Consider the following 12,613-nt stretch of genomic DNA (forward strand, 5'->3'; position numbering starts at 1 on the left):
AGAGAGGATGTGGGCCTATGCAGGGGGAGATTGATACATTTGGGGGAGAACGGCTCTTCACACTAAGAAACCATCCTGAGAATGTAATAACTAGCTAGATTTTGGAGTCTTATATAACTTAGCACCCTCTGTAGCTTCATTCAATTAGATCACAATCGGAACACATCATTCACTCACTTTACAGCCCACAACCTTTCAAAGATACTGTAATCATTCAAATAAAAATCGGAAGATGTATCTAAATTTCTTTATTTTCTTTGCATACCTTTGCACCCTCGACGCTGGTCAGCTTCAATTCAATGTGTCCAATAGGGAACCCGTAAATCTGTACACCATAGAGGGTCTAGTAATGCCCCCAGAGCCACAATTGGGCATTAAAGGTAACTGGCAGAGACTACTCACGCTCTCCGTGGACAATGGCGACTATAAGGGGTTCGTACACCAAAATGGCCGTTTTGTGGTCAGTGGTGTGCCCAGCGGAAGTTACATCCTCTATATACATCATCCGGACTTGCAGTTTCTGCCTGTGCGCATCGAGATAAACTCGAAGGGCAAGATTCGGGCACGCAAACTGAACCTGGTGCAGCCGAGAGTGGTGGTCCACATTGCATATCCACTCGTATTGAAGCCCCTCGGACGCAACCGGTATTTCTATCTGCGCGAGCAGTGGCGGATCTTAGACGTGCTGCTTAATCCCATGGTTCTGATCATGGTCTTACCCCTGATACTAATGATGGTGTTGCCCAGGATGATCAACGACCCGGAGACAAAGCGTGAAATCGAGAATATACAGTTTCCCAAAGTGACGCAAGAGATTCCGGATCTGAGCGAACTGCTGACATCTTTCTGGTCTGATCAAAAGCCTCCAGCAAGGAAGAAGGCAATAATGGCGAAAACTTCGAACAAAAATAACTAGTTCTTCTGAATGGGTTTTAATATTTAGTGCGGTTCCTATAGATCTTTTCCAAAAATAGATTTACGTCTTATAAAAATGTATACCATTGCGTTCTAAGATTCGTCGTTGTATAGATATCTAAACTATTTACTAGTAGACACCTATCTTGAATGCTCTTGGGGGAATGCTTCCGTGATAAATCAACTAATTAGTTTTTAGAAAATTTGTTATCTCTTGTTTATCCATTTGGCAGCCCTGAGAAGGGCTTATTTTTTTTCTGTTTTTCATTTTGTTCGTTCTGGTTTGGTTCCGTTGGCGCAATTCGGCCACAATTTGTAGGTCTGCTTAGGTCAGCACAGGTGCCAGAGTCTTTCAAGGATGTCTGTGGCGCGTAATCCTAAAATGGTAAGAATAAGAGGCCCTGAATCAGTAAAAATAACTAGCAAGACTCTACTATAATGTGCCAGAGGTTTTAGAAATATTAGAAATATAATCTTTGGTACACACCTTGAAAAAGTTGGCCCAGTTGCGAGCTGACGGTGCGCAGGACGCTCGGCAGATTCGTGTTTTTGGAATAACATCCCCATCTGCTTGGGCCTTCGGTCTCTATCGCTCCCCTATTGTCTGCTCCATCATGTTCAGGGATCGCAGTTTGTCTTCGTCTTCGCTGGTGTGTTACACGATGTTGTCATGCCCTCTCTGTTTTTGGCATCTTGACTGGATTTCAATGCCGACCATTAGTCAGTCAGTCATTTCGTAATGCTCCAATTATGGGCCGGGCGGCGTGCGGCGTGCAGCGTGTGGCTGGCGTTCGATCCATCGATCGATGAGCGGTCGGCGCGGCGCGCACTCGCAATGAGGCAAACAAAAAGTTGAAAAAATCTTTTGTTCGAAACAACGAAAAAGGCAAACGAGCGGTTTCAATTCGATTCGGATTTGTTTTCAGCGGCAGCGGCGGCAGCTTAGGCAGTCTTCTCTTTCTTCACGCAGAATTGACGCAAGGCGGCCAGCGAATTGGTAGCGCTCAGATTTTCTGGACTCTCCATACCGCTCGTGGACGACGATGCAGCTGCGGCGGCCAGCTTGGATCGTGTATTCGCACCCGGAGCGTTTGTGGAGCTGCTGCTGCCCAGGGAGTCGAACATCGAGGAGAGCGCGTTCAGGGAATCACTCGGGTACTTCTTGGTCTCGCTTCCATCATAGGACTTGTGACTGGAGGCCGGAGATTTGGGCGTGGCACTGCGTTGACTATCCGCTGGGCTGCGCGGTGGCAGCAAATTGCGGTTGGTTAGGGATTGGGGACTAGCTGCTGCCGATTTAGGCGAGCTATTTGGACGTTCTACATTGTTGTTGTTGTTATTGGTATAACTACCATTGACAGTCATGGGTTCAGTCTTGGGCGTTGTCGGCTCCATGGCAGGCAGCTCATTAGCCTCTTCCTGCTCATCGCTAAGCTCAGACTTAATCTCCATTTTGACGGGCGATGGCTGTGTAGAGTGTTCCACTTGTGGTTCCTGTTTAATGACCTTCGACTCCTCTGGTGTGGGTGTGGGTGCGTCCAGCTTGCGTGCCGCCTCCGCATGCGTCTCGGCGCTGCATTCACTGCCGCTGCGCTCGCTGCTGGTGTAGCGATAATGTTGGAAATATGGGTCCGATGTATCTATCAAGGGCTTGTTATAGTCCACGGTCTCATCGATGCCCAAGCGCTTCAGTATGCTCGAGGCTACCGGCGAGGTGTTTTTAGTCGAGGAATTCGAGGGACTGGTGGCCGGCAGACTTGCGTGTCTGGGTGGCGTATCAAAGCTAGTGGTAAACATTTGCTCAATAGCGCTGAGCACCGAAGAGGCGCCCGCGTTGGCGCCTCCACCTGCGGCGGCCTTGTTGGTGCCATTCTTGGGCTCCAGCTCGGGCGACTTGTTGGCCTTCGCTGCGATAAGTTGTGCGGCAGCGGCCTTAGCTGCCATTTCCTCGGGAGACTTGACTCCGGCTATATACTGACGCATGCGTTCGGCAAAAAGCGCCTCTGTTTTATCGCCACTGGGTCCCAGGCCAGTACCATCCATGGTCATGCGTTTCACCTGCATCTTGTCCTGCTGTTGCAGCTCCTCCTGCTGGGCGCCCTTCATCTCCAGCAACTTGCGCACTGGTAGCGATTTTTCACGCTTTTTCGGCGCCGGACGCTTACGACTGCCCGCCGCACCACCGCCCATCGATTGCAACAGCGGCTCGGCGTAGTGATTATTCTTGGCCATATGGTTGCTGAGATCACCAAGTGAGTTGAAGGCTTTATCGCACACCTTGCAAGTGAGTACGGCGCTCAAGGTGCGACTCTCCTCGGAGCTGAGACTGTTCTGACCATCTTTGTGGTCCGAGCCAGAGTTGCCACCGCCTGAAGCTGACGCCGAGCTCTTCATATTGATCGTTTGCTCCTGGGAGAGTATGTTCGTGTAGTGCTGAGTCTCCTGCATGTGCTTCGTCATTTCGCCCAACGAGCGGAAACTCTCGCCGCAGCGCATGCACTTTAGAATTTGCATGGCCTGCTCCACTCCCTTGCCCAACCACACATTCTGGCCGCGCACCAATTTCCGCGGCAACGGGGTCGGCGGATCCCCGCGATATTGAAACGCATTCTTGACATTGGCCGACGGTGAATTATTGTTGTGGCCGGCTCCGCCTTGCTTTCGCAGACCGTGCGAACCACTGTTGTTGACTTCCCTTGGAGCTGGTGGTGCTGGTGGTGGTTGGTGATGATGACGATCATTGTTGCTCGGCAAGTTGCCGAAAGGAGGGACATTAACGCCGCAATGCTTGCTGTCCTTCATGTGGGTGGTAAGAGCCTCGAGGGTGGGGAAACTTTGCTTGCACCACACGCAGCGGAACACGGAGCTGGCCACGCCTTTATTCTGCCAATGCGACTGCCAGATATTGTGGCGAGCTTTGGTTACACCGCTCTCTGTGGGTGCTGTGTTGGCTCCGGAACCACCGCTGCTACTATTAGCACTCGTGTTACTATTGGACATCTGGGTGGGTGGTGGTGGTGCGGCTACAGATGTGGGCGGCATCTTGATGCTCTTTTCCTTGCGATTGCCCACACCACCGCCTCCCTTGACGATATCCGACATTTTCTCCAGGGGATCAACCACCAGATCGCTTTTGCCATTCCAATCGGGAAATTGTCCGGCCCGAAAGATGTTGGCCGCAGCCACAGCCGCCAGATAGGGATTTACGCCGGGCAAGAGTGGTGCAGCAGCGGCGGCGGCGGCAGCAGCAGCTGCATGGCTCGCCGGTGGACTCTCCGACGTCTTAAAAATCTTCTTCACCTGTATCTGACCAATGCTGGAGTCGGGCTCCTGATTCGATTCAGCGCTGCGTTTTCGCGGGCCCACCGACAGATCTAGCGGATTATTGGCTCCGTCGCCGCCATCATCGTATTCTTCTTCCTCTTCGGAGGCGGGAGGTTCGGCCGATTCGGCGCGTCCAAAGAGATTGGTGCGAAAGTCCAGAGCCTCCGAGTTATTACTCGAGGCCGTGGGTGAAGCTTGCGGTGGCAGTTTGAAAGGTGCGGCCGCCTCGTTTGGCAGTGGCAGCGGGAGCCGCGGACCGGCAGCGGCGGCTGCCAAGGGAAAGCCATATTGTTGCGCCGCAGCGGCTACCATGTGTAGATAGGCCTCCATGGAGGGGGGCTGTGCGGGCAGTGACTGCGGCACGGCCGGGAATGTTGAGTGCATTGTGGTGGGAACGACAGGCAGGACGCCAACGCCGCTGCCGCCACCCATACCGCTCGAGGCTTCGCGCTGGCCACCTCCATTGTCCGAGGAGTTGGAATCGTGCGAGGGACAACGCTCACTGGAGTTGGCCGATTCCGTGGAACGTGGACGTGCTGTGGGCAGGGCGCTGTAAGAGAGAGGAGAAACAATTGCAAAGATTAGTTGGGAAAAAGAAGGGATTGAAATAGATATATAATAGACTAGTAATTATTATTCATTATACTATTTGGATAGACTTGTAAACTACTATTAAAGGGTCCTGTTTAGGATCCAGCGAAACAAAGAATGCAGAAGAAAATGTCAGAAGATTAAGGATACAAATGAACTGAATAGTCGGATGCAGACAAAGGTGGCTAGATTTTCAGTTGATTTGGAACAGCATTCAAGCAAACTTGGCCAGATACAGGAAATAGGGAGAAGGACAGCAAATATACTATAATGCTCGATTGGAAACTATTTCCATTGCAATATTCCTCCCTTTTTTACAGAAAACAAGGAGCAGGACAGCAAAGAAACTATAAAGCTCGATTGGAAACTATTTCCATTGCAATAGTCCTCCATTTTTTACAAAGAAAATTATGTTTTTAAGTAGGCCCCGAAAGAGAGCCCCAGCCCCAGAACCAATAGTGTGTAAATAGTGTTGAACAATGCCTAATGATGTTCCCATTATAGTGATAACGGGAGCTGTTGTTGATTTGATGTATTTATCAGAATGTATAATCCTAATTAATTATGTGTAGCTAATCAAGGGCAATTAAGTCTCATCCAGCGATGCTTTTTATTAATTCACCATCTCTTTGCCATTATAATTCTGTCAGAGGCAAGGGGCACATCGCTGTCATCATATATTGTAGATGAATCAGTGAAAGCATATATAGTATATCAAGCCATAAACTTTCACAACACAGACAATCAAATACTCCACATCTGTGGCAGAAGAGATCACGAGTCGAATATCAAATATTATATTGATAAGATACGCTTCAAATCTTAATCGGGCGTCGCATATCATAACCAGGAGAGCATAAAATTAAAGCAACAAATGCCAACAACAAACATACATACATATGTCAACATTTCATTTGTAATGCTAATGCCGTAGTCATAAACCAAATCGAAACTGTGTCCAGCTGTTCGTTAAAATCAGTTTTTGGAACAATGGCGTTTAATTCGTGGCGTGAGTTATGAGCTGAACGCTCATCGTTATCATCGCTGGCATCTGATGCGAAGAGCTGCGATTGAGATCGAATTTAGGAATATATATACATATGTATATATGTATGCCATATAAGAGCTGACATGGCTTCGCCAATTATCGGACCAGGTAATAAAACTGATGACAACGCCGAAGACGCCAAACAAAAAAGCAATTCACATATTTTGCATAAATTAGGCTTCTTCTTCTTCGTCATCTTGTCGTTCATAAATGTGCATAAATAAATAAAAATTTTATTGCTCCGCATTTATAGTAGCATGGCAAAGTATTTTTGATAGGTTTTTATCAAATATTTCTTCTTTTTTTTCATTTCAAATCTAACGCGGTCCCATTTCCTCAACTCCTAACTATGTTTTACAACGTTTTGCATCAATATTTAGCTTTTGTTTCGACTTTTACGAGCCTCTCTGCTTTGTTTTGGTTCGCTTTAACAATGTAGCGGGTTGTGCCACAAGTGGAAAACAAAATCGCCATAATAAAAAAAATAACCGAACAAATTGTTTCACAAAACATTTGCGGCTTTTGTTGGATGAGTGAGTGAGTCTGTGTGTTTGAAAGATTCCCTGATTGACTGTGATGTGTGCTTGTTATAAATATTTATCTGATTAGCAGCAATATTATTCTTGTGTAGGTTTTGAGCAATATTTTTGATTTCTGATGAAGCATAGACCGCAATTACAATAAAAACGGAAATACCTCAAACAGATACTCCAACTAGCTCGAAGTTGACTTAAGAACCCAAACTAGTTAGCGAGGGATCCAATAATTTTTAGCTTAACATACTTCTGAACAACTCTAAGACGCCCTACTATTAGAGTAGTTGTTGCTTTAAAGCTGATTTTGAAGCTAGAATTATAATTTATAGTAATTATAGAAACAGCATTTGATTTTTTTGATATATTATTTTAATCATAATTGAATGGGTTATAGTGGTTTAATTGTTGTTGTAAGCTTGGTTTATCATTTAGTTCCGACAAAAAATTTAATTCTTATTTCTTGTTGTATAGGACCTTTTTGATTTAAACTTCTATTACTTTGATTTGGAAATAAAGTAATATTACACAAAACTTGAAACAAACAATAACTAACCCGTATATTTGAGCTAAAGAAGTGGGGAAATGTACATGGCATTTAGGGGTATATGAATAGTCAGTTTAGTATATTTTATTTCTTATACTTTCTGAAATCCTTGCGTTCATACAGACGGACATTGCTAAATGCAAATACTTTGGAGGGTGCCTGGGAACGTTGGAACTTAGCTGGAGCTTTGATAACTCCTCTATTGATGCTGGATTTTAATTGCTATTCGATGAATAGAGGCATTTTGAGCTTCTTATTTGTCCTCTAGAAGTATGGGAGAATATCTTACAAGTAATGCTGGTAAGGAAAATCGACATAACGTACTAGAGCAATTATTCCTATATTAGGAAGTACGTTTTGTTCAAATTTTCAAATATTATTTCCATTAAATTTTCTGATATAATGATAAGAAAAAGCAAATTATAAAATGTTAAGAATGCATTTTAAAGATTTCATTCAAATGATCGAAGTGTTTATATTATTATATTATATATTTTACTAGAAATTTTTGATAGAGAAATATGTATGGGTTAAACAATTCATTACAGTTAATTAAGAGTATTTAAGGGATAGTTTGAAAAACTCCCCAGCGAACCGAAGGCATTTCTTACATATTTTTGTAAATTGATTAAATTTTTCCTACTTACGCTTTTCTAGTTTATAAAGCTTTCTTTTAGAAATACGTAAATAAAATGAGAAACTCCCTATTTAGGGGATACAACCAATTAGCAGTTTATAACCAACATTATCAGCTATTCAGTATCTGGACATAGGTATTTGTATATGAGACTTTGTTGCCTACAACTAATTAGCTTTTTAGATTGCCATGCGCGATAAAACCCGTATACAAATATTTCTGTAAAAATAGCCAAGCAACAATTCAGAAACAACAGCAGCAACAACAACAACAAGAACGGTGAGTAGTTTTCCCGACAACAAACAAGCAATCATAATATAAAATCTTGTTATTCGATTAAGCTTAAATCAAAATGATTTATACGCAACGCTCAACTGCAGTTAATTACACGTTGGAGTGTCTCATTAATATATCGGACGGACAGCAGATTGACGAGGTGATCCTAGCCAGGCACCGTTTTTTTTTTTTTTTTTTTTTTTTTTGCCGTGCAGCGGACTGGAAACTTGTCGCGACTTGAAAAGCCCAGTCTCTCGCATTTGCATCTGTGACGGATTAGTCAAACGTATGAATCAATCGAATCATCAGATAGTCTAGTGCCCATGACTAATAAGTATCAGAAATGTAAAAACTATACTCTACACACATCAGCAAATTATGAACATAAATTTTCAAGTAATGGGCGCACACACACACACACACCTTCGAATGCTCTATAGAGCGAAGCAGAGCGTAAACATTTTGGGGCCTCGACTGAACTTGCGTGCATGATTTATTCATTTCAGTTTTTTTTTACGTCATCGCCTTGGAAAATCTTGAAAATTGTGCAAGCAGTGCGGAGTGTAGTGCATGCGTAGTCAGATACATTTCAAAGATACAAATTGTAGGCACGCACACCAAATGAGATGGAAATTATGAAGAAAAATAAAAAAAAGAAAACAAATAGTACTCGTCTATTAAAAATAATAAAAACAGAGACGCGCGCCGCACAATTTGTCGCCGCTAAGCGCCACAGCCACTACAAACGACAGGTGCTCTGCGTCGACGACGACGGACGACAAAATCAGCGCGCAGATTCGTCAGAATTATTTTCAGATATACTACATAGATGGACGAGTATGTGTCTATGGATTCGAAAGTAATATTTTTATGGCCCATCAAGCAGATGAGTTAATTAATAAAGCAAAACTAAAAAGCTTTCGTAATCGTGTTTCAAGATCTCTCACACTATGCCACAACAAAAAATTATGACAAATTAAAGGCTGCTCTTCATTTCTAAGTTCACAAACCTATCACTAATAATACTATGTCGAAGTTGAATAATACTACATATATATAAACGTAGTATGCATTGCAAGGTAGTGCAAAAGCCTGTGCATTTTATTTCCTTCTTGAATCTTAAAAGTGCTTTAAATCTGCCTGATTTTCTCATAACTTCTAAGTTCTAGATCACAGCTAATTCCACATTTGTAACATCAAAGTAACACTAATAATATACAGTATGTTTTGAAAGGTAGTACAAATGGCTGTACATTTTATTTCCCTTATGAATCTTTAAAGTGGTCATCAGTAATTTTCTAAACTGGAGTGGGTTTTACAATTTCTCTGGCTAATTTTCGTATAACTTCTAAGCTCTACAGTACAGCTAAGTTTTAAGACTTCTCTCTTCTAAGTTCTAAATCACAGCGAAGTCCACATTTGATACATCGAAGTATTACTAACAATATATATTATGTTTTATACTAATGTCTGTACATTTTATTTCCTTCTGGACTCTTTAAAGTGGCCATCAGTAACTTTTTAATCTAGAGTAGCTCTTAAGAATTCACTGACTGACTTTCTCAACATTTCTAAGTTCTAGAGCACAGCAAGATCCACATTCGGAATATCGAAATATCACCATTAATACATAGTATTGAAATGTATTGAAAGGTAGTATAAATTTATATACATATCACCCCCTTTTTGAATCTTTTATTTCAATTATTAATCTGTATTACAACAGAGTAGTTTTTAAAACTTCTCTACACAGTTAAGTGCACCTCTCAAACATCTAAGTATCTCTAATAATATCATATATGTACTGAAAGGTAGTATTTATTTTTTTATAAACTTCCTTCTTGAATCTTCAAAGGGGTCATTTAAGACGTCTCTGACTGATTTTCCCATTACTTCAAAGTTCCGAAACACACCGTCAAAATATCACTAATAATACGAATATATTTGCACATTTCATTTATGGATCTTTAAAGAGTTCATCATTAATTGTTTAATCTGTATTATAACAGAGCAGGTTTTAAGACAGACTCTTTCTCAGCCCTACTAGGTTCCCAAACATCAAAGTAATACTAATAAGGAACCACTCGTATATATATATTGAAAGGTAGTACAAATCTCTTCACATTTCACTCCCTTCTAGAATCTTTAGAACCGTTTACGTTTGATTCCAGCTTCCTTTTAAATAACTTTCTTAAGATCTACACTGAACAAAACACTTACCCGGCATTTAGCGCCTGTCTGTAGATCTCGAGCATTAGTGCCTCGTGCAACATTTTCAGATTTTGCTGAATTTTGACGGTTTGGGGTGACAACTAGACTTAAGGTTTCGGTTTCGTAGTGCGGGAGTGCAACTATCTGCACTATTTAGGTCTAAAGGTAGCTTAATTTAATTTGACACAATAATCGTATGCATTAACTAATTAATAGTTCTGTTTGGTTTTTTTTGTGTGTGTGTTTTTTTTTTAATATTTTATTTATTTTATTTTCCTTTTAATTTTTGTTTGCACTTGGTACCTTTCGTATAGATTTAGTTGTGGTTTAGCGATTGGAGCTACGTATAACTTGTATGTTTGTTTGTTTAGACTTTAAATATTTAGGTATATCTTTAGAATAATTATTTATTTTCGTATGGCATAAAAACGGCAGACAAAAATTAGTTGTAATATTTGTTAATAGGGTTTTGTTTTTAAATTTAATTTAATAATTGCATTGAATCGTATACTTCGTTTGTTTGATTTGTTTTGTGTAGTTTTAAGTAACTTGCTTTTACATAATTTTATTGTTTAATTCTGATGAGCAAAATATTTGGAAATATATATATATATATATACTATATAAATATTTTTGTAGTTTTCTTCTGTTTTGTTTTTTCTTACTGTTTCTTTTTTAGTTTAATTTTTAAGTTTATTTTAATAAATATATTTGTGGCGTATAATTTGTTGTAGTTGTTGTTGTTGTTGTTTTACGTATACTTTGTTGAACCATTTGTTGTAGCTGTTGCTTTTGCTGTTTTTTGTTTAATTATTTTGTTGTTGTTGTTGTTGTAATCAGTCTTCATTAAACATTTGCGGCGCGTAATTTGCATTGAAACTTGCATAATTCACAATTTGTGTAACTTCCGACTTGTGAGTCTTTCAAAAAACATAAAAATTTTGACTAGATATGATTAATATGTGTATGTGTGTGCGCGTGTATGTATGTATGCGTGTGTGCGTATGTTGGTTTGTTGTTGATTTTATTTAAGTATGTCGTGCGGCGCGGGCATCGATTTGAAAAATACTTGATTTTCATTAAATATTATTAATTATTATCACACTTGCATTGTAATGGCGTTCAAATTACTTTTTGATTTAAATAATTCAATTTTGTTTAATCAATTTGTTGTTGTAATTCGGAACACGCGTCGTCGCACACTTCGCTCGCTTTGTATCTTTTTTTATTTTTGTTGTTTTGTGTGTTTTCATCCGGATTCCGTCGTTACTCGTTTGAGAGTCGAACAGCGAATGAATGTGTCGGCGTTGCCGTGTCGTCACTGGCTGCTGACGCTGCTGCCACGATTTCGTCTCGGTCGCTTCTTCAGTCTTATCTGCTGCGCTGCCGCTGCGCTGCGTCGGCTGTCAAACTGAAGAAATCAGACAAACAACAACAATGCGTCGTTGTCGTTGTCGTCGTGTTTCGTTCCGTTCGCTGCTGATTGATACCAAAAAAATGAAGTTCAAAGCGCGGCAGCGACGCTTCTGTTTCTGCTTTGCCCTTTACTGTGGATGTGGATGCTGCGCGTCGGTGGTGTTGGCCGTTGTCACTGCTCTTTTTGCTGTTGTTGTTGCTGTTATGTTTGTTGTTATTGTTGCTGCTGTTGGCGGCTGTTGCTGTGTTGCTGCAGCGTTTCCTTTTGACGAGAGTTGGACTTGAAACACGATGTCGTCGTCGTCGTCGACGTTCGAAGCGAACACGAAGCGCGCGTTTTGGCGACGGCAATTTCTGATTCGATTGCGCTTAAGCGACGCGACGCGCAACGCAATGCGCGCGTCTGCGGCTTATTTGTGTGTAGGTGCGAGTGTGTGTGGCGCCCCCCACCAAACACGACGTCGGCAGCGCTGCGTGTTGATTACTTTGCTGCCTGTTTTTTCTTCTTTTCTACGCTGCCTCCCCCACCGGCTGCTTACTTGTCACAAACGCTGTGATTAAATGTGCGCCACAGACTCGCGCAGCTGTCTCTTTCGCGCGACTCTGACGTTGACAGCGACGTTGGCGTCTGTGCTAATTAATTGCAAACAGCGTAAAACAGCGGCGCAACGTGTTGGGGCTTTTTTACCCTTTTTTTCATACGGTTTACGTAGTTTTCCCGTTCGTCTAAATTTGCGCGCCGCCGAACTTTTTAAAACACGATCGCACGCTGTAACGGTCTGTTGTTGACTGAAGAATGTGGCGCGCGGCTTAAGCGCTTTGGCGCTTGCCACATTTGCCCGCCAGAGCGAGAGTGAGTGAGAGAGAGAGAGTGGAGAGGGCGCAGAACGCATGCGTCAGTCAGCTCTCGCCCCTTGCTGGCAATTAATCTTGTTTATGTTTCGTGGCAATAGGTATGATGTGGAAATGAAACATCATGCTGAGAATTTCCCCTGCTCAGCTCTGTTTGTGACGCGCTCTTACTCTCTCACTCTCCCAATCTGACAATTGCTCTCTGGTGTTGTCTGTGTTTCGTCAGATTCCGATTCCATCACTCCGCCACAATTAGGATTTAT

At 42.2% G+C, this 12,613-nt stretch overlaps 2 protein-coding genes across 2 annotated transcripts; one reads left to right on the top strand and one right to left on the bottom strand.

The window, feature by feature from the left end:
- The first annotated feature begins 220 nt into the window (after positions 1–220).
- LOC115626117 (ER membrane protein complex subunit 7 homolog) lies at positions 221–996 on the top strand. The gene has a single exon (XM_030521372.1). It carries the CDS (start codon positions 233–235, stop codon positions 914–916), a length of 684 nt encoding a protein of 227 aa, XP_030377232.1. The 5' UTR covers positions 221–232; the 3' UTR covers positions 917–996.
- An 861-nt stretch (positions 997–1,857) lies between these two features.
- LOC115626116 (protein teashirt) lies at positions 1,858–10,144 on the bottom strand. Its single transcript, XM_030521371.1, has 2 exons — positions 10,092–10,144; positions 1,858–4,789 (listed from the first exon to the last, which is right to left on the bottom strand). Exons 1-2 carry the CDS (start codon positions 10,142–10,144, stop codon positions 1,858–1,860), a joined length of 2,985 nt encoding a protein of 994 aa, XP_030377231.1.
- Positions 10,145–12,613: the final 2,469 nt, after the last annotated feature.

This window comes from Scaptodrosophila lebanonensis, unplaced genomic scaffold (genome assembly GCF_003285725.1).
Source record: "Scaptodrosophila lebanonensis strain 11010-0011.00,11010-0021.00 unplaced genomic scaffold, SlebRS2 tig00000080-arrow-pilon, whole genome shotgun sequence".
NCBI lineage: Eukaryota > Metazoa > Arthropoda > Insecta > Diptera > Drosophilidae > Scaptodrosophila > Scaptodrosophila lebanonensis.